This window comes from Pseudochaenichthys georgianus, chromosome 3 (assembly GCF_902827115.2).
Source record: "Pseudochaenichthys georgianus chromosome 3, fPseGeo1.2, whole genome shotgun sequence".
Classification (NCBI taxonomy): Eukaryota; Metazoa; Chordata; class Actinopteri; order Perciformes; family Channichthyidae; genus Pseudochaenichthys; species Pseudochaenichthys georgianus.
In genome coordinates this window covers 33,014,290-33,040,740 of record NC_047505.1, presented here as the reverse complement: position 1 = coordinate 33,040,740, position 26,451 = coordinate 33,014,290, and the positions used below count along the sequence as shown (strand labels likewise).

At 43.3% G+C, this 26,451-nt stretch overlaps 1 protein-coding gene across 1 annotated transcript; it reads left to right on the top strand.

Annotated features, from left to right (window-relative positions):
- The first annotated feature begins 588 nt into the window (after positions 1-588).
- Positions 589-26,451, top strand: hp (haptoglobin). Its single transcript, XM_034078450.1, is given in 3 exon segments — positions 589-715; positions 24,857-25,140; positions 25,882-26,451. Coding segments are annotated over 3 exon segments (981 nt in total).

The following is a 26,451-nucleotide window of genomic DNA, read 5'->3' as shown; positions in this document are numbered from 1 at the left end:
CTGTAGCTGCTCCGTCCACACAACAACATCATACAGACATAAATAAAGCAGCGACTGTATTCGCCATGACACAGACAGTCTGTGGTTTGTACATGTTTAACTTTTGTCCAGTTTCTGAACAGATATGAGGAGCTGTGAGATCTGAGTGTGTGCTAACGGCTGATGTGTTGGGACCATACGTTGTGGGACCATGGTTGGGACATATTTCGCTGTCGGGTGTTGACCAATCACGAAGCGTCATTTCTTGACTGGCAGCAAAAACAACCAATCACAGCAGTGCTTCCCTGGCTGGCTCTGTCCAATCACAAACAAGAAGTGTTCTCCCTAAAGGAATACCCTTTCCGTCCAATGTGAAATGCTGTGGTGTTTTCTGAAATGCTGTGGTGTTTTGTGAAATGCTGTGGCGTTTTGTGAAATGCTGTGGTGTTTTGTGAAATGCTGTGGCGTTTTGTGAAATGCTGTGGTGTTTTCTGAAATGCTGTAGTGTTTTGCACTTCAGGGCCACCGTAAACTTGGTTACGTTTTACAATAATTATCTACAAATTCTAACTCTGATTTGTTTAGAGTTTTGTCATTCATAATCCTTTTATGGGCAATGAGACATTTCACTTTGTGTTGATCTATTGTTGGTTTTCTCAGACAGTGCTCCTCCTGGCCGCATGCGCCTGTTTGGCAGACGAGGTTCTAACCGAAGAAATGAACCAACCTTTGGCAGGTAACACGCACTAACACAAACAAACACTGATGGAGATGGTGATCTAATTCAAAATGGATTTCTGTTTACATTTACCATAGAATATTTGTTGGTAGGGTTTAATGAAGCTTTAGCGCAAGTTCAATAAGGAAGACCTAACACGAGTCACTTACACGTCACTCGATGGCTCCCTTCCCCCCTCATTAAATATGAGGGCGTCACCCCTCAGCAGCCAATAGCTGCACATGCTAAATTTCTTAAATGCCTGCTCTTCCTCCCTGTCAGTTGTCATTTGCAGATGACCGCAAACAGTAGCAGTACTACAATACTCCTCCTCGTGAGAAAAAAGAAGAAGAAAAAAAGCACAAGAAAAACTAGCTCAAGATGTCCAACTCGGACAATTCAGATCACGAACCTGGTATGGAATTATTCGAGCCCGGTTCGGCTCCCCACAGCGGCCTATCACCAGAGGCAGACTTCCTCATCGCCTGGCTCCTGCAGCAGGGCATCCCCACAGCCCCAGGCCTCACTCTCTCGCAGCTCCGAGAGCTCTCGGATCAGGTCTCCAGCACAGCTCCCCAGTCCGGGGCAGCAGCTCCAGTCAGCTCCCCAGAGAGCAGGGCGAGGACGCGGCCGCAGCCGCGGAGGTAATAAAAAAAAGGGCAGGAAGTCGAGCCCTCCAGGATCCCGTCCACCTCCAAAATCCACCCCCTCCCAGGCTCGCCAGTCCGGGAGCGTCACTAACACACCCCTCATGGAGAGTAGTGTGGCCGGCTCCCTGCAATCCCTGGCTAGCTCCATGATAGCTATCGATGCTCGCCTCCAGGCCCTGGAAGACTCCGTCTAAGGAGCTTCGACTTCCGTGGCACTCAGGTCAGGTACTAGTGTTAACGAAAATGTTTGCACTCACCCTTACACAGGGTTGGGTTGTAACGGAATAGAGAACCGCAGTGACGCGTCCTAAAACCCGGATGTAAACTTCTTCCGGTTCCTTCGTCAAAAACGCAATGCAATTTCTCCATAGGATTTTGGAAAATAGCTCGAAATAAGGTCTGTGGTTGACACACATTTAAGAGAAGGATCACGTTTTGTTCAGCCGGATAATCTCCACATGTCTCCCCTACTTTTATAATTTTTGAATCATAAATCCAGTCGCCAAAAGCGAAATGCTAACGTTATGCTATAAACGAACTACAAGCCAGTACAGCAGCAGGGTCGCACGACTTCAACGTCACGCCAACTTAAAGGAATGGTATGCTCATGACACTCATTTTTTAAAAATTATCATCCGATAAAACAGACCAGTCTCTGCCAGTCTCTCTCTTTTTTTTTTTAATCCGATGACATTATCAGTGATTTTAAACTGATTATATACCGAAATAACATCAACACTGTGGGCGCCGCCATTTCCCGGACGTGACGTAATCCATGCGTTTGGTTTTCGAAGACACGTTGATCTCCATGTTATTTACTGTAGTTTCTCTATTCAAATATGCCTCACTGTATCGCGAAATATTGCCATAATTCGGATAGGAACAATCCACGGAATGCTCGGTTCCATCTGTTGCCAAAAGGTAAGCATAAGAAGTACATTCGGAGGCAGTGGCTAGCGAAATGTGGCCGGCCCGAACCGAGAGATTTACAGGCTCATGTATGCAGCGAACATTTCACATTTCCGGACGACTACTCTGAGAGTATGATCAAACATAACATGGGATTTAAAGAACAACCATTACTCAATGGAGATGCAGTACCATCGGTCTTTCTGGTGTCATCACCGACCAGGACACCAGTTCGGCCAGTTGAGAAATCGCCCTCTGCAAGTGTGAAGCGACGGAGGAGCAGAAGTAGTGCTCGGAGTAAGAATAAGGTATGTTATAGCGCATTTCCATTGCAGCGGCTAGCCCCGTTTTAACGTCCTTTAGCGTCCAGGCCAGGACAGTTTTTGGTGGCCTTTCCATATAGCGTAGTACCGGCTAGTGTGTATTTTACCCCAGTTTTTTCCGGCCCCATAAAATCGTGATTCTATGGCCAGGGACAACGAAGCTGAGTATGCTAAACTAGAGAGGGAATTGCTAGCAAGGGTGGTACTACATGCATACATATAGTATCTTATATCATCTTCCCATTATACACACATGCATTTCCAAACATTTGGACTACCTATGTTGCAAATGTATTATCTTTTCAATTTACACACGGCATCTATTGCACGTCTGTCCGTCCTGGGAGAGGGATCCCTCCTCTGTTGCTCTCCCTGAGGTTTCTCCCATGTTCCCTTTAAACTGTGGGTTTTCTTCGGAAGTTTTTCCTTGTACGATGTGAGGGTCTTAGGACAGAGGGTGTCGTATTGTCATACTGATATGTATGGCTGAATTCCCCCATCCAATCTCTTCACATTGGTCAAAACTTGTTCCTCTGCTGACGAGTCCGAACTGAAATACTCCACCATATTTCCGTGTGTTGACAAAGTGAACGCATGGATGACGTCACGACCATCACGTGACTACTGAAAATGGCAAACATGGCGGCGGCCAGACGGAATATACAGGTCTTGATAAAAAGAGCTATAAAATCATTATTTACCGGGGAATATCGCTGATTTCTTCAGGGTATGGTTTAAACATAACGTTTCACTAAATACTGAAGTTTTGATTAATTATCTAATGAGTGGACCATTCCTTTAAGATCGTTTCAACTGACTTGCACTGAAACTGCACTTTGAACACTTTTTAAATATATTAACATTTTAAACTCCCCGTTTATCTAGGCCCTTTTTGTTTTGTTTTATGTATAGGCTACATGTCACACTGTGGGAAACGATATTTCTGGATGTATAACACATGTAGAATTTGTTTACAATAAAGCTGACTTTGACTTCCGCGTGCTTGTGTGACCCACACAGTGTGTGATCACAATTTTATGTTTATATTTAATATCATTTTATATTACCTGTTTAACAATGGACAGCAGGGGGCAGTAGATGGCAGAGTAACACTGCCATAAAGGGGTTTGTTATTATTTACGCGTCTACCGTAACGTGATGACGGAGCTGACGTTAGCTTGCCATTCTGGCAAGACCCGCCAAACGAGCAGTAAAAGGAATTCTCTGCTCATAATTTCTCCTGTTTTACAGGTCAGTAATGTGTACAGATTGTCACAAATGTTATAAATCACAATGTCTTGAGTTTGAAGTGGTGTTTAGATGTTGTTTATTATGTTTAATGCCGTGTAGAAGACCACCTCGTGGTGGCTGTGTGTGTATGTGTAATGGTGGTCGCTATTTAGATGTAGTAGACTCGCGTAGAAGACCACCTCGTGGTGGCTGTGTGTGTAATGGCGGTTGCTAGTGATGCAAGTGAATTGTTTATAGCTAAGAAGTGTTTGAGGTGTGTTTTGTATGGTCTATGGGTCCTATGGTCAGTCATAATTGAATTATTATAAATGCGTGTTGCTTGATGCTAATGCTAGCATATATTAGACCAATGCTAATACTTTGCCTGAAAAGGTAATTAACAGTGTTTGAATACAGCACCAATATCTGTTTTGAAGCAGTACATTCTTATTTGGAGTCATGATGTTAATGACACTTGGTTATACACAAATGTGTTTATTTTGAATACTACAAGTATATTTTGAAGATATAAACATGTGTTTATATTGAGAGCAGTAAAGGGCCAGGACAATTGTGTTTTGTGCCAATTGTTAGCTTGCCATTCTGGCAAGACCCGCCAAACGAGCAGTAAAAGGAATTCTCTGCTCATAATTTCTCCTGTTTTACAGGAAATACTATCTGTCATCGCGCCCTGCATAGCGGGGCCTGTTACAGATTCTTGGGGGCTCGTCCGGGATCAGCATCGTTTGAGACGACCACATGCTGATCCAGTGATATTGGACCTAAAGGACCGGACTGACGACGTGTTGCCGGAGTGAAGGTGCTTCCAGTTAGCGACTCAAGAGGTAGAGAGACCAGGTTGAAGGGGATCTACGCCTAGGAGTGCAGAACTGTTTGCCACAGTTGCCCACTACACACAGGATGGCGGACAACGAGAGGAAGAGACTAAGCTGGTCCATCAAGAGAAGACTTCATCAGCTAACAGCAGATGAAGCGTATGAAGTTGCCACACACCTCGATCCAGTGGAAGAACTTGACTCATCAGAGCTAAACAGGGACGACGACGAGGGCTGTGTTGAGTATATTGCTGCGAATATGAACAGTATGACTCTACTAAACCTAGAAGATGAGGGAATGTCAATGTTGTTGTGTCTACAAGATACTGTTAATTTGATTATTGCAAACCGTAGCAGTGGTACCGTGTGTTCCAAAGAGGGTGAAATTGATACTTCTGTTAAATCACCTCTGATGTTATCTGCTACTGTTAACGCTAACCAACAACTTGAGCCATTAGACAATCCAACTGAGACTGGCCTTCATGACGCAGACATACAGAAACTGTTAAGGGGCTTAGAGGAGGTGCAAAACAAACTTCAACGCAGTGTCACCACACCTAGTTCAGACACACCGCAACCTCACTCTAGCCAACCCAGTAAGCAGCATACACCTAACTCACCACATACATCTACAGAAGGACTCTCTAATCCCACCCGAGAGAGCATGATTTCCCTTAAAGATCTTTCATTTCTGCACAGAAGGGAGTTTAAGATTCATGGAGGGCAGATAACTGACACTTCATCAGACATTAGCTTTAACAGCTTATGTAAACAGATTGAGGAAGGCTGCAGAGAGCAACACACTGATGACGAGATCATTAGAGGGGTGTCACGCATAATAAAAGGTGGAAACTTTAAAGACATGCTGACAAACAAGGAAGATCTTACAGTTACCGAGCTGAAGAGTTTCCTGCAGTCCCACCTTGGCGAGAAGAGCAGCACAGAGCTCTTCCAGGAATTGATGTGTGCTAGACAGCATGAAAATGAAGCTCCACAGCAATTCCTATACCGCATGATAGGACTGAAACAAAAAATAATGTTCACCTCCAGGCAGGAAAATGCACTTATTAAGTATGATGCGTCTACACTGCAGGGTGTGTTTTTGAATGCAGTCTATCAAGGCATGGGAGAGAGACATGAGGATGTCAGACGGGAGCTGAAACCTCTGCTTGCTGACCCCACTGTGTCTGATGAAGCTCTGTTAAGGCAGGTTATCAAGACTACGATGGAAGAAAGTGAAAGAAAGCGCAGACTGGGACGCAGTTCCAACCGCAAGTTAACTCAAGCACACAGCATACTCGCTGAACCTGAAGAGATACTCAGCAGTGTGGGAGAGACTAAAAGTAAGGATAATGTCATCCAGAGATTGAGTGCACAGGTTGAGGCTTTAACACAGGCAATGGAAACACTGAAACAGCTATCAACAACAACCCAGGTGCCTGAGGGGCTACATCAAACCACTCGCCAGTGTTGCTCTGACAAAACCAGACCAGAGAAGAAGACCAGGAGACCGTATGGGTGCCCACAATGCATAGCTCAGGCTCAACCAAATTGTAGCCACTGCTTTTTCTGTGGGGAGGAGGGTCATCGTGCTATAGGCTGCTTGAAAAGACAGAAGCAGGCGGGAAACGGGCACCGGTCAGGGCAACGGGACGACCACTGACCGACCCAAAGGAAAAGTCCCACCCCCAGGAGGTTGCAGCAGCAAGACAAAGCACTGGTCATACACCTATCAACACGCAGAACAATAACGAACAACACCCAATCAAAAAGATAGCTCCGCTAATTGGTCGAAAGTCGCTATTGAGATGTAGCATGAACGGTTATGCCATAACCGCTCTTTTAGACTCTGGGGCCAATGTGAGCATAATAGACAATGCTTGGAAAGACAGATACTTACCTGGACAAGATATTAGACCCCTCAGTGAACTCATGGAGGATGATCTCTACGTGACGGCTGTCACAGGAGATGCAGTACCTTATGAAGGATGGATTGAAGTGGTAGTAAACCTGCAGGGAAACGATGATCCAGACTTATCTATTCGAGTGCCTTTCCTAGTGAGTCGAATAAAAATAGACAGACCGATAGTTGGTTTTAATGTCATCCAGGAACTCTTTAGGAGTCATGAAAGTAGACCCAAAGTGATATCTATCCTTGTCAACTTGCTTACGGGTGCTTTGGAGATGGACAGTGCAATGGCAGAAGCTATGGTGAGTTTCATAAAGACTGAGCAAAAACAGAAACAACAGAATGCTGCAGTAAAGATAGGCAGGAAAGAAGTCACTATTTATCCTGGCCAGGTAGCTTATATTAAGTGCAGGGTACCAGTAGATATTAGTGAATCTGACTCACTTGTGCTTTTCGAACCCAATCTAGAAGCTACACCCCTGGCACAGCTGAGTGTTGGAGAAGGACTAATGGCGATCCAACAGACAGAGAGACCTTTCGTAAAGGTGCCTGTGTCAAACCATTCCAGAAGTGCTGTGACTCTGCCCAGCGGTACTGTTCTAGGCAACATCGAAACCATTGACAGAGTGATAGAGACAGATAACCAAAGCAGCAAGGACAATCAAGCCCAGGCAAATATAGCCAGTTCTTCCACATCACCACACTCTAACAGTGACAAACCCACTTCTGCACTGTGGCACCCACCTGTGGATGTCAGCCACCTGAGTGATGAGCAACAGATGAAGGTGGAACAGATGTTACACGAGGAATCGGCAGCCTTTGCTAAAGATGATGGGGACATAGGTTGCATTCCCAACCTGCAAATGTCCATCAACTTAAAGGACAACATCCCAGTTCAGCGCACATACAGTGCAGTACCCAAGCCCCTTTATAAAGAGGTTAAAGAGTACATCCAAGACCTGCTTGTAAAAGGGTGGATAGTTAAGTCCAAATCTCCATACTCAGCACCTGTTGTCTGCGTCAGGAAAAAGGATGGGTCCCTAAGGTTATGCATCGATTATAGAATGTTAAACCAGAAAACGGTACCAGACCGTCACCCATTGCCTCGTATTCAGGAACTCATCGACACCCTAAAAGGCCAAAGCTGGTTCAGCATTTTAGACCAAGGCAAGGCCTACCACCAAGGCTACATTGCTGAAGGATCCAGACACATGACGGCTTTCATCACCCCTTGGGGGCTGTATGAGTGGGTGAGGATACCTTTTGGACTCTCCAACGCCCCTGCTGCTTTTCAGCGCAGCATGGAGGAAATGTTGGACTCTCTGCGTGACAACTGCTGTATCCCTTACCTCGATGACATCCTCTGCTACTCCGACTCCTTCACTAGCCATGTTGAGGGAGTACGTCAAGTCCTGAGAGCCTTGCAGTCCCATGGTGTCAAGCTTCGACCAACAAAGTGTGAGCTGTTCCAGAAAGAGGTCAGGTATGTTGGGAGGCTGGTCTCTGCAGACGGTGTCAGGATTGACCCAAAAGACATTGATGCTATTATGTCTCTGAAAGAGAAGAGGCCAAGCACAGTTGGAGAAGTGCGGAAGTTACTGGGTTTCCTAAGCTACTATAGAGCCTATATTCAAAACTTCTCAAGCATTGCAAAACCAGTTTATGATCTGTTAAAAATTAAAGGAAACTCTACCGTAACACAGGGGAAACATAAGGTGGGAAAAGGAGCTCAGATGCCCTCAAGGACACCTGTCCTGTGGACTGATGATCACCAAAGGATTCTTGAACAGCTGATTGACACGCTTTCACACCCACCTGTGTTGGCCTATCCGGATTTCGAACTGCCATTTGTGCTCCACACTGACGCCTCTCAGCAGGGACTCGGCGCTGTGTTGTATCAACGACAGGATGGAAAATTGAGAGTCATTGCCTATGGTTCAAGAACTCTGTCTCCCGCTGAGAAGAATTACAACATGCACTCAGGGAAACTGGAGTTTCTTGCTCTTAAGTGGGCGATATGTGTGAAATTTAGGGATTACCTGTTCTATGCACCCCATTTCACAGTATACACAGACAATAATCCCCTCACATACATGATGAGTACTGCCAAGCTGAATGCTGTGGGCCACCGATGGGTAGGTGAGCTAGCAGACTTTAGGTTTGATGTCAAATACAGGCCAGGAAGAGTGAACATAGACGCAGACACGCTCTCTCGTCTCCCTCTTGACATTGACATCTACGTTAGAGAGTGTACTGAGGAACTCACAAGAGAAACCATTCAAACCACATGGGATGGTTGTGAGTCTGCAAAGAGGCAGGATGTTGCTTATGTTGCTGCATTGGACCTGGCTTCATGCTCAGAGTCACCTGTGAATGTGTCACCCCTTACCATTGACCACAGTGAGCTAGTCAATGCTCAAAGGGAGGACCATGCAATCGGTGAGCTTATCAAACTTAAAGAGGCCAAGGCAGTATTGACCAATGAGGACAAGAAGAGAGCCAGTGGTACACTCAGAAAGCTCATGCACGAGTGGGGAAAACTGCACATGGAAAATCAACTGTTGTACCGGACGGCCAGTCAGCGGCAGCAGCTCGTCTTACCATCACGATACCACCCCCTGGTACTAAAGCATCTCCATGACGACATGGGACATGTTGGGGCTGAGAGGGTCATCCACCTGGCTCGAGACCGTTTCTACTGGCCTTTCATGAAAAAGGACATTGAAACCTATGTAACCAGAAAGTGTCCCTGTATCAAACAAAAGAAACCTGTGACACACGTCAGAGCACCAATGGGCAGCATCACTTCATCTGCACCACTTGAGCTTGTGTCTATAGACTATATGCACCTGGAAACTAGCAAAGGGGGCTACGAGTACATTTTAGTAGTTATTGACCATTTTACCAGATTTGCTCAAGTCTACGCAACAAAAAATAAATCTGGCAGAACAGCTGCTGAAAAAATCTATAATGACTTTATTCCAAGATTCGGCTACCCGGCCAGGCTCCACCACGACCAAGGCAGAGAGTTCGAAAATGACCTGTTCAAGACCCTGAGGCATCTGGCTGGAGTTGCTCATTCAAGGACAACCCCATACCACCCCCAAGGAAACCCAGCTGAGAGGTTCAATAGAACATTGCTTCAAATGTTGAGGACCCTGGGAGAAAAAGAAAAGAGCAACTGGAAAGACCACTTATCCCTGGTTGTACATGCATACAACTGCACCAGGCATGAGGCAACAGGCTTCTCACCCCACTACCTCATGTTTGGACGGCACCCGTGTCTCCCAGTAGATTTAATGTTTGGCCTGTCAGCCAAAGGTAAGACTGAAACAACACAGGGCTATGCTAAGAAATGGTCTCTGAGAATGAAAGAGGCTTACCGGATTGCATCTGAAAACAGTCAACACTCCAGTGCAAGAAACAAGAAGTACTATGACTGTCACATCAAGGGAGTTGTGCTCCAACCTGGTGATAGAGTCCTAGTCCGCAACATGAGTGAGAGAGGTGGACCTGGAAAATTGAGGTCCTATTGGGAACAAACTGTGTATGTCGTCAAAGAACAAGTTGGTGAAATTCCTGTGTACAAAGTGTGCCCCGAGACAGGTGGTGATAAGATCCGTACCCTCCATCGAAATCTCCTACACGTTGTCAATGACCTACCTGTAAACTTGCCTGAACTAACAGGAAATCCGCTACCACCTAGAGGGAAAAGCAAGAGTCATCATGTTGAGAAACAACGACGGAGAGAGACATCACAAAGCAGTGACTCAGAAAACTCTGATGATGAGGCACCTAGAGTACGATACTGGCTAAGAGTACCTCCACAAGCTGGACTTCACTCACAGAATGTTGAACTTAGCTCTGGATCTCAGCGAAACACAGATGGTCAGAAAAGGGTACCTGAACCACATAGATACAGAGTGCCATCGAGATATCATACACCAGAACAACATGGAGTTGTTACACCTGAGAGAGAAACCAGACAAGAACAACCAGAAGAACGGGCTGATGAGGAAGACCTGCCTGTGGATTCTGAAGCACCGGAAGAGCATGAGTATGTACAAGTACCCTATGGCTATGACCGACCTGTGACACCTCAGGATGAGCCAGTGAGGAAATCCACACGGGACAGGAGACCTCCTCAAACGCTGACATATGACTCCCTTGGGCAGCCATCCTCCAGACCATGTGGGTCTACAGACCCAGCAAGACTCTATACTGTACAAGCCATGCCATTCTGGGGAATGCAGCCTGTTCCTATGCCACATTACACTACACACCAGACACTGCCTTACACTACAGACCAGACCCTGCCTTACACTACACACCAGACACTGCCTTACACTGTAATTCTACCATACATACATGCATATTGAGAAGGAAAGATTGTTACACCCACTCTCATCCATATTGTACAGTATTCACCTGTACATTTAAAGAAGTGCCCTTATGAGAGTGTGTATAAGTGTTTTAAGTTCAAAGAGAAGGGGCACAAGTTAAGAGGTTGATGGTTAATGTCGGGAGCCATTTTTCTTTGTCGGGGAGTGTGTGACCCACACAGTGTGTGATCACAATTTTATGTTTATATTTAATATCATTTTATATTACCTGTTTAACAATGGACAGCAGGGGGCAGTAGATGGCAGAGTAACACTGCCATAAAGGGGTTTGTTATTATTTACGCGTCTACCGTAACGTGATGACGGAGCTGACGTTAGCTTGCCATTCTGGCAAGACCCGCCAAACGAGCAGTAAAAGGAATTCTCTGCTCATAATTTCTCCTGTTTTACAGGTCAGTAATGTGTACAGATTGTCACAAATGTTATAAATCACAATGTCTTGAGTTTGAAGTGGTGTTTAGATGTTGTTTATTATGTTTAATGCCGTGTAGAAGACCACCTCGTGGTGGCTGTGTGTGTATGTGTAATGGTGGTCGCTATTTAGATGTAGTAGACTCGCGTAGAAGACCACCTCGTGGTGGCTGTGTGTGTAATGGCGGTTGCTAGTGATGCAAGTGAATTGTTTATAGCTAAGAAGTGTTTGAGGTGTGTTTTGTATGGTCTATGGGTCCTATGGTCAGTCATAATTGAATTATTATAAATGCGTGTTGCTTGATGCTAATGCTAGCATATATTAGACCAATGCTAATACTTTGCCTGAAAAGGTAATTAACAGTGTTTGAATACAGCACCAATATCTGTTTTGAAGCAGTACATTCTTATTTGGAGTCATGATGTTAATGACACTTGGTTATACACAAATGTGTTTATTTTGAATACTACAAGTATATTTTGAAGATATAAACATGTGTTTATATTGAGAGCAGTAAAGGGCCAGGACAATTGTGTTTTGTGCCAATTGTTAGCTTGCCATTCTGGCAAGACCCGCCAAACGAGCAGTAAAAGGAATTCTCTGCTCATAATTTCTCCTGTTTTACAGGAAATACTATCTGTCATCGCGCCCTGCATAGCGGGGCCTGTTACACTTGCATATTTTAACAAAGCTTTTCATTTTAGCCACACTGAATTTAACTAGAAGTCATGGCTGTGTCAATTACCAGTCTGATATCGTTTTACAAAGATGACAATAAGAATGGAGATAGAGGAGAGAACCACTACAAGTCAGGACACGTGCAGCCTCGATGAAGGTGTACTTACCGGTGTTGTCAGGGCTAGCATGAGGGACAAGGATTATAGAGTGTCGGTGAGTAGTTATAGCAAGAGTACCGTTAACCTAGAGTTAATTTATTCCCATTAATTCCCATCAACAAATCCATTTTATGTGTCACATGAAATCTTTATTAGGCAAGGCAAGTTTATTTATATAGCACTTTTCAACACATGGCAATTCAAAGTGCTTTACAAAAAATGAAAGACATTAAGAAATGGCATTTAAAACCAGTCATTAAAAAGAAAAGCTAATAAAATAAACATTAAAAGAAAAAATACATGGATAAAAGTTACAGTGCAGTCTAAGATATGAATAGTTCAATTAAAAGCAGCGGCAAAAAGAAAAGTCTTCTTGCTGGATTTGAAAGTAGTAAGAGTTGCAGCGGACCTGCAGGTTTCTGGGAGTTTGTTCCAGATATTTGGAGCATAATAACTGAATGCTGCTTCTCCATGTTTAGTTCTGACTCTGGGGACAGAAAGCTGACCAGTCCCTGAAGACCTGAGAGATCTGGATGGTTCATCATTTAGCAGGTCAGAAATGTAATTTGGGCCTAAACCATTCAGTGCTTTATAAACCAGCAGCAGTATTTAGAAATCTATTCTTTGACACACAGGAAGCCAGTGTAAAGACTTCAGAACAGGAGTGATGTGATCCACTTTCTTAGTGTTAGTGAGGACTCGAGCAGCGGCGTTCTGAATCAGCTGCAGCTTCCTAATAGATGTTGTAGTGAGACCTGTGAAGACACCATTGCAGTAGTCCAGTCTACTAAAGATAAAGGGACAAGTTTTTCCAAATCCTGCTGTGACATTAGTCTTTTAATCCTAGATATATTCTTTAGGTGATAGTAGGCTGATTTAGTAACTGTTTTAATGTGACTGTTGAAACTCAGGTCAGAGTCCATGACTACACCTAGATTTCTGGCTTTATCTGTTGGTTTGAACATTGCAGACAGAAGCTCAGCGCTAACTTTTATACGTTCTGACTTGGCTCCAAAGACCATTACCTCAGTTTTATCTTTGTTTAATTGGAGAAAGTTCTGGCACATCCAGTCATTGATTTGTTCAATGCACTTACTCAGTGTTTGAATTGGAGCATCGTCTCCTGGTGAAATGGTTAGGTAAATGTGTGTGTCATCTGCATATCTATGGTAACTTATTTTGTTGTTCTTCATTATCTGAGCCAGTGGTAGCATGTAGACGTTAAAGAGAAGAGGCCCCAAGATTACAAATATTACACACCAGAAAACACAGAAATATCCATGAAATAAACATACAGTAGGCTATAAACAATTAAAGGGATAATTGGGAAGGCATTACAAATGTAAATATATTTTAAATAATAAAACAATCCCACCACCACAGGTATCACTATCTACAGGAGAAGAGGGAATTCTCTCCACAGAATGTGAATGCCCACGTGGAGAATGGAAATGCAGTCATGCGGCTGCATTAGCCATCTTTGCCATCCACAGTTTCAGCTGCACTGACACCCCCTGTCAGTGAGAAGCCAAAGGCAGCTAAACGTACGCATTCAGTGGAGGAGCTATTTCCTCCAACCAATAAGTCATTCAACCCGCTGACAAGAGAGCCCACCTCCGAAGATCGTGACTGGCTGAGGGACAGACTCGGGGGCAGGTTCTCAGGAATGTCTTGGCTTCTCTCCCCCGAGCCAGAAGAGGAACACTACAGCTTGGAAACACTTACTGTTCCTGAAATTCTCAAATCTGTTGGGCATCAGGGACCTGAGGCAATTGTGGCAAGCATGGCATTGTCTGAGGAGCAACAGAGGGCAATTCAGGTGGCTACCACTGGTCAGCGAACCAACCCAAACTGGCCTTTGTTCAGGAAAGGAAGGTTGACTGCCAGCAACGTTGGAGCTGTCCTGAGGTCAAAGCGTGTGACTGCTTCCCTTATTGCCAGGGTGCTAGGGCAACAACAGGCCCTTGATGGTGTTTTGTCTGTACAGTGGGGGACTAGGAATGAATGTGAGGGCGTCAGGGCATTCACCACTGCATCCCAGATGCAGGTCCATGAGTCAGGTTTGTGGCTCTCCCAATCAGGAGTGTTGGGGGCATCTCCAGATGGTCTGGTAGGTTCTTCCGCTGTGCTGGAGGTAAAGTGTCCCTACGGAGCCAGGGAAATGACAATTAGTGAAGTATTGCAAATCAAGGGCTTCTGTGTCAGTAAGGAGGGAGAAACATTCAGCCTGCGTGAGGAGCATCCTTACTGGCACCAAGTGCAAGGTCAGCTTCACCTCACTGCAAGAAAGAAGAAGACATTAAGAAATTGTGAATCGTTTTTAATTTACATTTACTCGCCTTTCCTGTCAGCTCGTCTGTTGGGAAGATATCAAATATTAGTTTCATGGAAGTTACACCGTCACATATAAGAGCATTAAGACATACAGTACATAGGCTAAAACAAAACATCTAAAGATATAACCTTGCACTTTGTCTCGTGAACATTTTCACTATTTTGACATTTTTATAGATCAAAATTGAACTAAAGAAATAAAGGTAGATTAATCCATATTGAAAATAGGTGTCAGCTGCTACACTGATTATAATAGTTATATTTCTTAATTAATTAAGATATTACTGTATTGATCCGAATTGGGGAAATGTTTGTGTTGCAGCAGCATAACAAGAAAAACAAAATATAAGTTATTATATATATAAAAAGTATGTGAGGGATGGAATATTAAATTGAATATAAATGTAAAATGTACATGTGATTTTACGTCCAAGAGAAGCTATGGAGCAGAGTTCTCTGCCAGCCAGAGGTGATTTGTTATTAGTTCAATATGTCAAACTGATTTCCCTGAATACAATCTTTAGTCACATGGTGAAACGTTATGCTGCTTGTACTAATTAGACTTATCATATAAGCCACACAGGTTTTAATAGGATGTATTCATTATCTTTACTTATGTTGCGGTCTTTTCAGCAGTGCCATCTCTAAAACGGCGATACAGTCACTACCCATCATTTACATTTCACCGTGACATGGACAAAAATGTAACGTCAGCTTACCTCATGGCACGAATCCAGACTCTCCTTTGGAAAACATTGGCCGGGAAACGATAGAACGAGCACGTTTCATGCAAAGACCTGTGGCTGCAACCCAGAGCAAAGCAACAAACCATTGCGTAGCTAACTAGTAGCGCTAGCTTTAGCTAACGTTAGCCAACGAAACGAACTGCCGAGTCAAATTGGAAAACACTGGCAATTAATTGTTCTATAATTTGTAAAACTACGGTGTTAAAAATGACCATTTCAAAAATAGAGATTCTAATGGTAAGATATAGATATACAGATACTAAAGATACTACAGATAGGCTACTAAAGATAGGCAGGTACTTGCTTTCAAGCAGAACACAGGGGAAAACAAACTTAGCGGGAGTGTTTACGTGTGTAGGCGTAATGACGTACAACGGCCTCGACAATTTCTGTAGTCCTATTCAGCCACTCGGTAACAACCATCGTTTTTCAGACACGTAAACTCTTCAAAAATCACCAGTGGCGTCACTGCTGATGTATCTACTGTCGTAGAACAAAACGTGATTTATCTCTTAAATTTGTGTCAACCACAGACCTTATTTCGAGCTATTTTCCAAAACCCTATGGAGAAAATACATTGCTTTTTTGACGAAGGAACCGGAAGTGCTAAAAATGCTAACTTACTTCCGGGTTTTAGGACGCGTCACTGCGGTTCTCTATACATGTAACGGCGTGACGTAATCAGAAATACAAAAAATCAAGTATATTCAGCGGGCGTTACATTTGAAAAACGAGTTATCTGAGTCAGTTACTTTCGTAAACCTGAAGTGAATATTTATTGGAATTGTTGGTTGAAAAGTTTCCTCACAAAATGTAATATTTATTAACGGCAGAACCGTGTGCACACTGCACAGCGCTGCAGCGTGTCTGTGAGCGAGAGATGCAGCGTGTCTGTGAGGCCCGCCCCCGCACGCAGATGAGAGAGAGAGAGTTCTCTTTCAAAATATATTGAAAGGTAGAAACGGAGATGGTTAGATAACACGTGGAAGATAACGTTTATGTAGCATTTATTTATCGTCCTTCACCTACTGGACGACTCCTCCCCATAGTCCCGCCACAGGACAGCTCAGGGATCTCACTGGCCAAGCTTAAACACTGCTTCAGGAGTTAGGTGTCCCTCTCTCCAAAGAGAAAACGTTAGGTCCCGACACACGCTTAGAGTTCTTAGGTATCATCCTCGACTCCATAGACATGAAGGCGTCTCTCCCCTCCGACAAATTGCAGCGCATCCGGGACTTCACCAAGTCATACTGCGAGCAACAAGTTATCACAAAACAACAGTTGCTCTCCCTTCTCGGACACCTCAACTTCGCCATGCACGTCATCCCCCAGGGGCGCTCGTTCATCTCCCGCCTCCTGGACGCAGCATCAGCGGTCGACAACCTCCATGACTGCGTTTTCTTAGACGAAGGCTGCCGCTCAGACCTACGTTTCTGGTCCCTCCTGCTCGCCCACTGGAATGGAGTTACTTTCTTTTACGATGACCTCGTGCGTTCCTCTGACTCAATGAGGTTCTTCACGGATGCCACCCAATCCGTGGGTTTTGGGGGTTTCTTCCAGGGAGAGTGGTTCGCAGGGTCATGGCCCCTGTCAATTTCCACCTCAAGCAAGTTCTCATTAAATCTCGCCTATCACCATATCATACCCGGGACATTCCTTCAGGATAGGTGCAGCCACCTCTGCTGCTAATCAAGGTCTCTCTACCTCATCCCTACAACAACTAGGACGCTGGTCCTCCTCCGCCTTCACAACCTACATTCGCCCGGACATCAGCGCCGTACTGGCTTCCCAAATATCTCTCAGACCCTAACTATGGTATCTATGCATATAACTGGTGGTGGCTCATAAACACATTCACAAGTATACATGTCTCACTAAGGTACCTGATATTCAAACTGCATTCCTGTCCTAATTCCGCGGGCCCTGCCCACAGGGAATAATGTCTCGTCTCACACTGCAACTACATGTAACGGGCTTCATCTCCGGCACACAGGTATTTCATTCCCAGGCCTTGCTCAAACGTATCAGTGTAAAATGTATTTCCTGCAGTCAGGCATGGACTCGGGCCACCGTACACCCCCGTGGCAGTTACAAAACAAAGAAAATAAAGAAAGAGTAAAGAAGGAAAAGAAAGAGATATCCTGTGAAGTCAGGCGTGGACTCAGGCCACCGTACACTCCGGTGTCAGTTACAAAACAAAGGAAAGAAAGAAAGAGAAAAGAGTAAAGAAAAGATATATATATATTAGTGCTGTCAAAATTATCGCGTTAACGGCGGTAATTAATTTTTTTAATTAATTGCGTTAAAATATTTAACGCATTTAACGCATGTGCAGAATGGCCCGCCCCATACGTGCCACCAGTGGCAGCACCAGGGTATGGCTGGGGTAGGCTACACCCATACCAAGAAATGGCTTAGCCCCACCATGAAAAATGATGTTAAAGTAAGCAAAATAGAGTCTGCCAACTCGCGCGGAGTAAATTGCACAGACAGCAGTTAGTAAGATTGATTTCAGTAGCCACGGTTTTGAAAACTTTTGTCACGTAGTGATCGTCTTCTCAATAGAACATCTTTGATAACGGCGTGGTGTTGTTGCAGGAAGTCCCGACGCAGAATGCTTTTGCTGTAGTACAGGGCAGAGCCATATAATAGTAATAATATGGCTCTGGTACAGGGGTGCACATAACTGGTACGCAGGTTATGTGCGTAATCTGAAATGCGTACCGTCACTTGTGTCACAAAGCGCATTTGCGTACCGACGTACTTGTGAAGCTTTTCCAGAAGGCGGTTAGATCACCGGACGACAGAGTCGGTCTCCGTGTGCACAGACAGGGCTGCTGTTAACGTCGGTCTGTACAACGGAACTGTGCCAAAACTACGCCAACCGGCTGCGGAGGGAGACTCCCCCCTTCACTGGAGAACTGCGCTAAAACAGCTGATCACAACGTTCACACTCTGTGGTCACGAAGTACTCCACTAGCCCCCCCTCTGTCGACTTTCCTGAAGTACTCCCCCGTTGATAGAAATCAACACGTAATGAATTAAGACCCCACGGTTTGATGATTGATAGGTGTGTGGGTTGTCTTTCATTTTGAAACACAGAACAATGTTATAATAAACATAGATACTGTATGTTAAATTGATATATCCGCCTTCTTTCATTTATCTTTCCATTCCCACAATATACATGAATAAATGGCATATTTTGGACATAGTTCGAATGGTGATTAATCATGATTAATTAATTTTTAAGCTGTGATTAATCTGATTAAAAATTGTAATCGTTTGACAGCCCTAATATATATATATATATAGCCTGCGAAGTCAGGCGTGGCGGAAGGCCACCGTACACTTCGGTGTCATAGCTTCGGGCTACCGTACACTTCGGTGTCGTGGACGTTGGGCCACCGTTACAAAACGAAACCGCTCGCTCCTCGGCGTAGTCAAGCACTGCTGGCCAGGCATGCGACCCGCAGGTCGTTTTCAGGTAAGACCGGCACTGATTTCGGCAGTCAGAGTCTCAGCATGACCCGTAAGCTCCGGCAGTGATTCCGGCACTATGTCGCTCATATATGTGTTAATCTATTATCTTTCCTTCCCAGATCACCAGTCACCCCACAAGGTAAGCAACTCAGTTCATCTCAGTATTTCATACTTCACTGGTTTTGGGGATTTCATCGGAGCGGTGCTTTCCCTCCTGAATGATTATCCTGCAAACCGGGGCCTAATCGCCAAACACCATTACATTCTCCTGTTGTATTATCATGGCAATCATTTTATTCATATGACGTGTAAACAATAAATATGTAATTCTTACATCACGTCTCTCCGGTTTGAAATGAAGCTTAGCGCAAGTTCAATAAGGAAGACCTAACACGAGTCACTTACACGTCACTCGATGGCTCCCTTCCCCCCTCATTAAAAATGAGGGCGTCACCCCTCAGCAGCCAATAGCTGCACATGCTAAATTCCTTAAATGCCTGCTCTTCCTCCCTGTCAGTTGTCATTTGCAGATGACCGCAACCCGCCTCCACCCCTCTCGCCTCCAGTCTCCTCCAGGACAAAGCTAAACCTTCCTTCTTCAGACCGGTCTCACCTACTCAGCACCACCACCAGTGTCTAGACCCCGGGGATTTCATCGGAGCGGTGCTTTCCCTCCTGAATGATTATCCTGCAAACCGGGGCCTAATCGCCAAACACCATTACATTCTCTTGTTGTATTATCATGGCAATCATGGCAATCATTTCATTCATATGACTTGTAAACAATAAATATGTAATTCTTACATCATGTCTCTCCGGTTTGAACTGTAGTTGACCAACAAGAAAGAAACGTATACAGGCATGCTCGAGGCTAAGGCTGAAGCACAGTACTTTTGGTCAAATGCTATGTTTCCAGTTAAATTGTTTCCTACGGTCACCTATTTTCACATAAGTTACTCAGATTCATCCTCTGGGGTCCCTGGATATCTCTACCATATTTAATGGAAATTCATCCTTTGATTGTTAGAAGACTCAGTAGTGGAAGGTAAATAAGAACATTGACTTGTACTTTTACTATGTGATGGTACTTTATACTTCTACCTCAGTACATGTCAGAGGCAAATATTGTTCTTTTCAAACCAGAAATGTGTTTGCTAATCTTAAATACTTTGCAGATTTACATTATTAATACAAAATATATATAAAACATTATTCTGAACTGGGCCATTCTCAATAATAAGTCATTTTTCTTGTGTCACTTTAGGTATATATATATATATATTGATGCCAATACTAATGTACGTTCATCTAAATAGCATTTTGAATGCACAACTATTTGTAATCGAACATTTTTATACTATGGTATTACTACTTTTACTTAAGTGCATGATCTTAGTACTTACTCCATCAGTGCCAACAGTGCAGTACAGTGAATAAACTGGTTATTGTGGCATCTACAAAAACACATATAAGATAATTAAATTGGGAACATGCATGTATTTACAATCAGAATATCTAACCTCACATGTTTCCTTAATGACTGATCCAGAGATCCAAACAGCAGCCTTTTATTTCAGAAAACAGTGGCTCCAGGCTCCAGTTCTCTGAAGCTGCTGTTTGACACTTCCAGCTCCTCGACAGCTGCTGTTCAGATAGATATCTGCAGAGTGAAATTACAGGCTTTTCTGCGGGATCTGAGGACTGAAGCTATTATTGCTCATTTCAGATAGTGTCCTTCTGTAGCCGTAAATATACTGTATCTGACAGGGAAATCATCTGCTTCTCCTCAAACAGCCCTTCAAAAACTAAGGCTAAGCGGTCAGAGAGCAGAGAGAGATGTGACACTGACTGGAGGCATGTTGAAAATCATTTGTTAATAAAAAAAAAAGGGAACTTATTTACATAAAAAATATTAGATTATTGAGAGAAAGAATACCTGAACTAGTGAATCCATTTCATATTAATGCGGTGTCTTGATTAGGTAGTTGTTAATTTAATTGCACTTCTAAGCAATTGCTAACTTTGTTAAATACATTGGTTAAACCCTGTGAGGATATTACATTTACAACAGGATCATGGACTGAGTTCAAAGCATTTGCGAACACTTTAAAGAAAAGATCCCCAGAACCGGTTCCCTTGAACAAAAGACTCGAGGATCAAAGCAGAACAAGTGGATTATCCTCTATCTTTCTTCTTTCTTTACGATGAATAAATTGTTCCTGGAGGAAACCTTCAGAGCATAAAAGCATCAGATGCAGATGAAAACGCTTTTAACAGCAGTCCTGGAAGTCATGACCGTGTGCCGAATACAGACATCTTTGAAGGGAATTATTCAGGAGATTTGAGAAGAAACTCTTTTGTCATTTTGACATACCAATCATCACAGACAGACTGATTAAAACAGTCATAAAATTGTGTTTCAAAAAGCCAGCAAATACAGTTTTGAAGATTATAGGATTGTCAATGTGTGCATTGTGAGGTACCATACACATTGTCTTTGTAGAATTTAAAGAGCCTGTGACACGGTTTTCCCCCATCATCCAAACCCATCAATTTGAGTACATATTGTCCCCTTGAAAACCGTTACTGAACTGATTTTGGATATTTGTACTTTGATAACCATTAATCTGCCTTCAATGTTGACAATTTTCTGGATCTTCTCGCGGATTCTTCAAGTCCCGCCAAATGATGGGTGACGTCATTGCGGGCACAGCGCTCCAGCTGCACCGTCCAGGATCCCAGCATCTGCATGTAAACCTTTATATATATACAGTCAGATGTAAACGCACGACGGCGCACACAGCAGCAAGCTCAGACAGGTTAATGTTGAACGTGTCTGAGAGCTCATATGAGGCTGAAGGATCGGTTTATGTTGTATCTGTTAGAAGTTTAGGAATGAGGTGCGTCAATATGGGCGATCATATGGCCATGTAGCCAGTGTGGAATGGGACTAAAAATCATCCCGGGACTCTCGACCGGCCCACTTCGGTACCGCTAGTAAATTGTCAACGGGGGGAGTGGGGGATGTCAGGGGCGGCGGGTGCTGTCGATAGTAAATGTAAATATGTAAATATTTGTGTCACTGCATCCTGGTAAAATACAAATATAATGTATAATGTCTGTGTCTTTGACATTAGCGCTGCTAGCCACCTGTGCCCTGTACTACGAGGCCAGTTCAACAGACCCTGGATATGTTTGAGTAACAAATAAACTAACAACAACAAACTAACAAACGAGATCTCGCTAAGCGGCGCTGGTTATCAACTCGGTAAATCAAGCCAGGGTTTCTCTCTCCAGCTGAGAGCGCGTTCACGTCTAAGACACGAGTGGATCTGACTTTAATTACATTTGTCTCGAGTGTTTCGTCAACATAATGTGTTAAATAATACTTCTGCATACAGTCTGTGACACTGTGAGTGTTGCACGGCCAGATGAGGCTGGAGAAGCTGACTCAGATAAGGAAATATATGATATATTATGATATTATATGATCGATGATCTGATTGATGATGTAATATGAATGATAAGTGCGACACGTCGGCGTCTTCTCTGCATACGGCAGTTTAAACTGTATTTTCTTTATCCTGTAATATGACTTGAGAGATTTAAACTCCGCACATTGAGTTGATCTCTTTTCTATAGACGCCGGAGGCGGGCAGCGTCAGGTAAAATAAGTTATTTAGCCTTCTCAAACCTGAGCCTCACGCGCCGCCTATGGGGGATGTGCTAGTTACTTATCCGACCGGGCCCACTTCGGTACCGGCCCATCGGGATTCGTCCCGATGGCCAGTCCGCCACTGCACCCAGCCCACGTAAACTGTCAACGGGGGGAGCCTCGCTGCGGGGAAACGGTGGACCTAGTGTCCCGAGTCGGAATAATAATAATAATCCGTGCATTTTATCCATTAATTTCTCCAACATTGTGGTAAAAAAAACACACGTTTAATCCATGTTGTTGATGTACTACAACTACAAAAAGCATCGGTTTGTTTTCTCATCAGGAAATGCAGACCGGCTCAAACAAACGATTTTTAATCATCATCCTCACTCATCATTTAATGTATCATATGTTCGCAGAATTGACATGAAAGCACTAATAAATGTAGTTTCATCCACTTGAGTTTACAACCACAAAAATAATCGATTTGTTTTTATATCACATCCAACGGGAGGAAATTCAGCAGCTCTCACTCCCGATTTTTAATCCTAATGTAATCATCATCTTCACCACGATCATTTATGTTTATGTCGCCGAATTGACATGAAAGCACTGACAAATATGAATATACTGTAGTCAACTTCATTAAAACGTTATTAACGTGCCTAATCTCAGTAATTCACCATTTCTACGCATGACAACACACTTTGTCCGTGTTTGGCTCTCGAAGCGTTTCCGCATTGACGTCACTTCCGGCTTCCCCCAAAACTTCAAAATGAGTCGAAGGAATTTCCCCGAGATGTTCGAAATTATTGATATTTAACGGAACGGTATCGCTTTTTCTTTTTTAAACTGACGGTTCGAGATTACCAGTAGCCCAATATTTCATTGCACAACAGTTGTTGGGATGGTGTCACAGGCTCTTTAATGTAAGCTCTTAATTATATTAGACTTCATCAAAGAAAGCAGACTTTAACCTGGAGAAGTCTTGTCTGCAACTTGAAGTCAGCGGCATACTTTTGTAAGGTATTTTCTATACATTTCACCTATTTACACAGTAAAATCCAGCCTTTGTGCAACTTGAAGTCAGCGGCATACAAAAGTATGCCGCTGACTTCAAGTTGCAGACAAGACTTCTCCAGGTTAAAGTCTGCTTTCTTTGATGAAGTCTAATATAATTAAGAGCTTACATTAAATTCTACAAAGACAATGTGTATGGTACCTCACAATGCAGTGATGTGGTGAAAAAAAAAAAAACGAATTCAACAATTGACGTTATGTGTTGAATTAGACAAATAATAAGCTTTGCAAAGAGGTTCAATCACTCAAGGCAATTCTGCAGTGAGTCATATTGAGCAAAAAGTTGCTACATACTTTACACGAAAGAAATGTGGCCTTGTGACTCCTTCTGAGAACAGGCTACAGATCATCTAGCCTCAGGTGGTAATACAAAAAACTACAAGGTGATAAGCATAACTAGTTTCAGACAGGTCGAACAAAGAAACCGTGAATTGAAGGCCAGTTTTTAGGCAAGAAGGTCAAATATAGTAGATTATCTCAAGGTCAGATAACAGTGTGTTTCCACTTTTCAGCTGGTTGATTGAAGGTTGATTAGTCGGTACTTTGTTTTGAATCAAGTCCTGTGTCATTACATTTCCATTATTCCGGTGAATTTCCATTACAGTAATACAACAATTAGGAGCTCTTATGTAAGTGTTTTTGGTACTCCTTTATCAACCCTTTGGCTACATAATTTAAACTATCAATCAGAATCAGAATACCTTTATTAGTCCCACAGAGGGGAAATGTACGTAGTTACAGCAGAAAAGAGACACAGACAGCTTAATGTTACATATGTTACATGCATTAAAAAGTATTAAGTAAAAAAAAAAATGATACTGTATAATACAAAAATAAAAAGTTATACTATTTACAAAATACACATCCTGTAACAGTTCTTCGGATTTAGCAGCCAGGTATATATTGCACAGTTAATAACGGCATATATATATATTGCACATATAGCACATATTGCACATAGTTGGTTGGTATTTAACAGCAAGGGGTGTTATAGTCTGTGTTGTTGTGTGTGTGTGTGTGGCGGGAGGGGGGTCTATAGCAGCTGCGCTGATTGTGTAGTCTGAACGCTGCAGGAACAAAAACAACAAAAACAACAACAACAACAACAACAACAACAACAACAACAACAACAACAGTCTGAATTTCTCCAGAAAGATACAATTTGAACCAGCTGTAAACATGATAATCAAATGCCTTGTGTTGAAATAACCCATCGAAATTTTGATTGTTCTAAGAGAAGAAGATTTATGAATATAAAAAAAATAGAGAATACAGACAATCATACATGACAAAAACAAGTATATACAATTTAGATTATTAAATTAATATATACTGTAATTATTTAACCAGCCACCAGGTTAGCATCCCCCCGCTCCAGGCGGATGGTCGGGGGCACCCTGGCTCCTCATGTCCCGTGGCAGGTCATGGTGTACATTACTGACAAGGTGCTGGACGGAGGCTCTGCAGGCAGGGCGCTCATCTCCGATCGCTGGATTCTGACTGCTGGCAGGAACCTGTTTGTCAACAAGAGTCGACAGGACACTCAGGGGAAAGATCCTGTCATTCCTAAAGTGTACCTGGGAATCCATGGACGGCCCCAAGCTGTTGCCTCCAACGAAGTTGCTGTCGAAAAGGTGAGTGAGATCAATATTTGAACTGAAATACGTACCTTTACCTCTCTGATCAGGCTCAAGACCCCAGAGGCCGCTATTCAGGTGCATGTTGTGGGTCAATGGTGTGTAGATTTCAATAGACCGCTATACTGTAGTGCTGAATTAAAGGAAATATGTGAGTTTATGCACAGAAATCTATTTTTGTTGACTTTCAATAATTTAGTTTATTGCATGAAAACCATATTTTCAAGGCCATGCCATTCAAGCAAATTAAAAGAAAATGCATCACATTTTCATTTTTTGCTTTGAGCCTTGAAAACATATATTGAAGCAGGTATGAGACAAAAAACAAGAATAAATGTTTCCTTTTATTCTGTGCATCCTGTATGTATAGGCAATTTAACTGTTGGCTGTATGTACACATCGTGGTGTGTTTAAGTCTTCTGTCCCATAGACCACAATTGTTGTCAAAAAAACTTTAAAATCAAATAATGAGCAACAGATATATTTCAGAAAATAAGGGAAATCAAATTTTCATAGGATTTGTTGACCATTATCATATCATCAGACTTGTCTTAAAACATAAAATAACAAAGTTGGCAGAGTTGAACAAATGAATTTATTTATTCAGGGTTTTTTGTTTTTTATTATTTCATGCAAGATTAAGAATGACATTTTGACGTTTCTTCTACTTCATTTCACTTGAATGAAAAGAATATTCAAATTGTGTCTTGTCTGTTTTCTTAATTCTCCCTCCGGCAGGTTGTTCTTCACCCAGGCTTCCAGAACGGCTCTGACTGGGAGAACGACCTAGCTCTGATCCAGCTGAAGATGCCTGTGCTGATGAGCGATAAAGTGACCCCCATCCCTCTGCCAGAGAGGGGCCAGGACCTGGCAGACACCCTGTGAGGAACGGGGGTCATCACCGGGTGGGGCTGGGGGATACACCTCACCCTCGCCACATCACTCAAACACCTAGTAGTCCCCCTAGCCAATCACGCTGAGTGTAAGGCAGAATATGATCTCACTAAGCGAACACCAGCTGTAGACGACCACATGTTCTGCACCGGACCCACCAAGTATGAGGAGAATGTTTGTTTTGGTGATGCAGGAGGTGCTCTGGCGGTAACAGATGCTGCAACTGGAGACATCTACGCTGCAGGGATCCTCTCCTTTGACAAGTCCTGTCAAACAAACAAGTACGGAGTCTATATGAAGATTTCCTCGTATTTGCCCTGGATCCACAGTGTCATCAGAGGAGATACGGAGACATCGTCTGCTCTGCGCTCTGATGCCATGTCTAAGATGTACCGGTACTCATTGCAGCAGTAG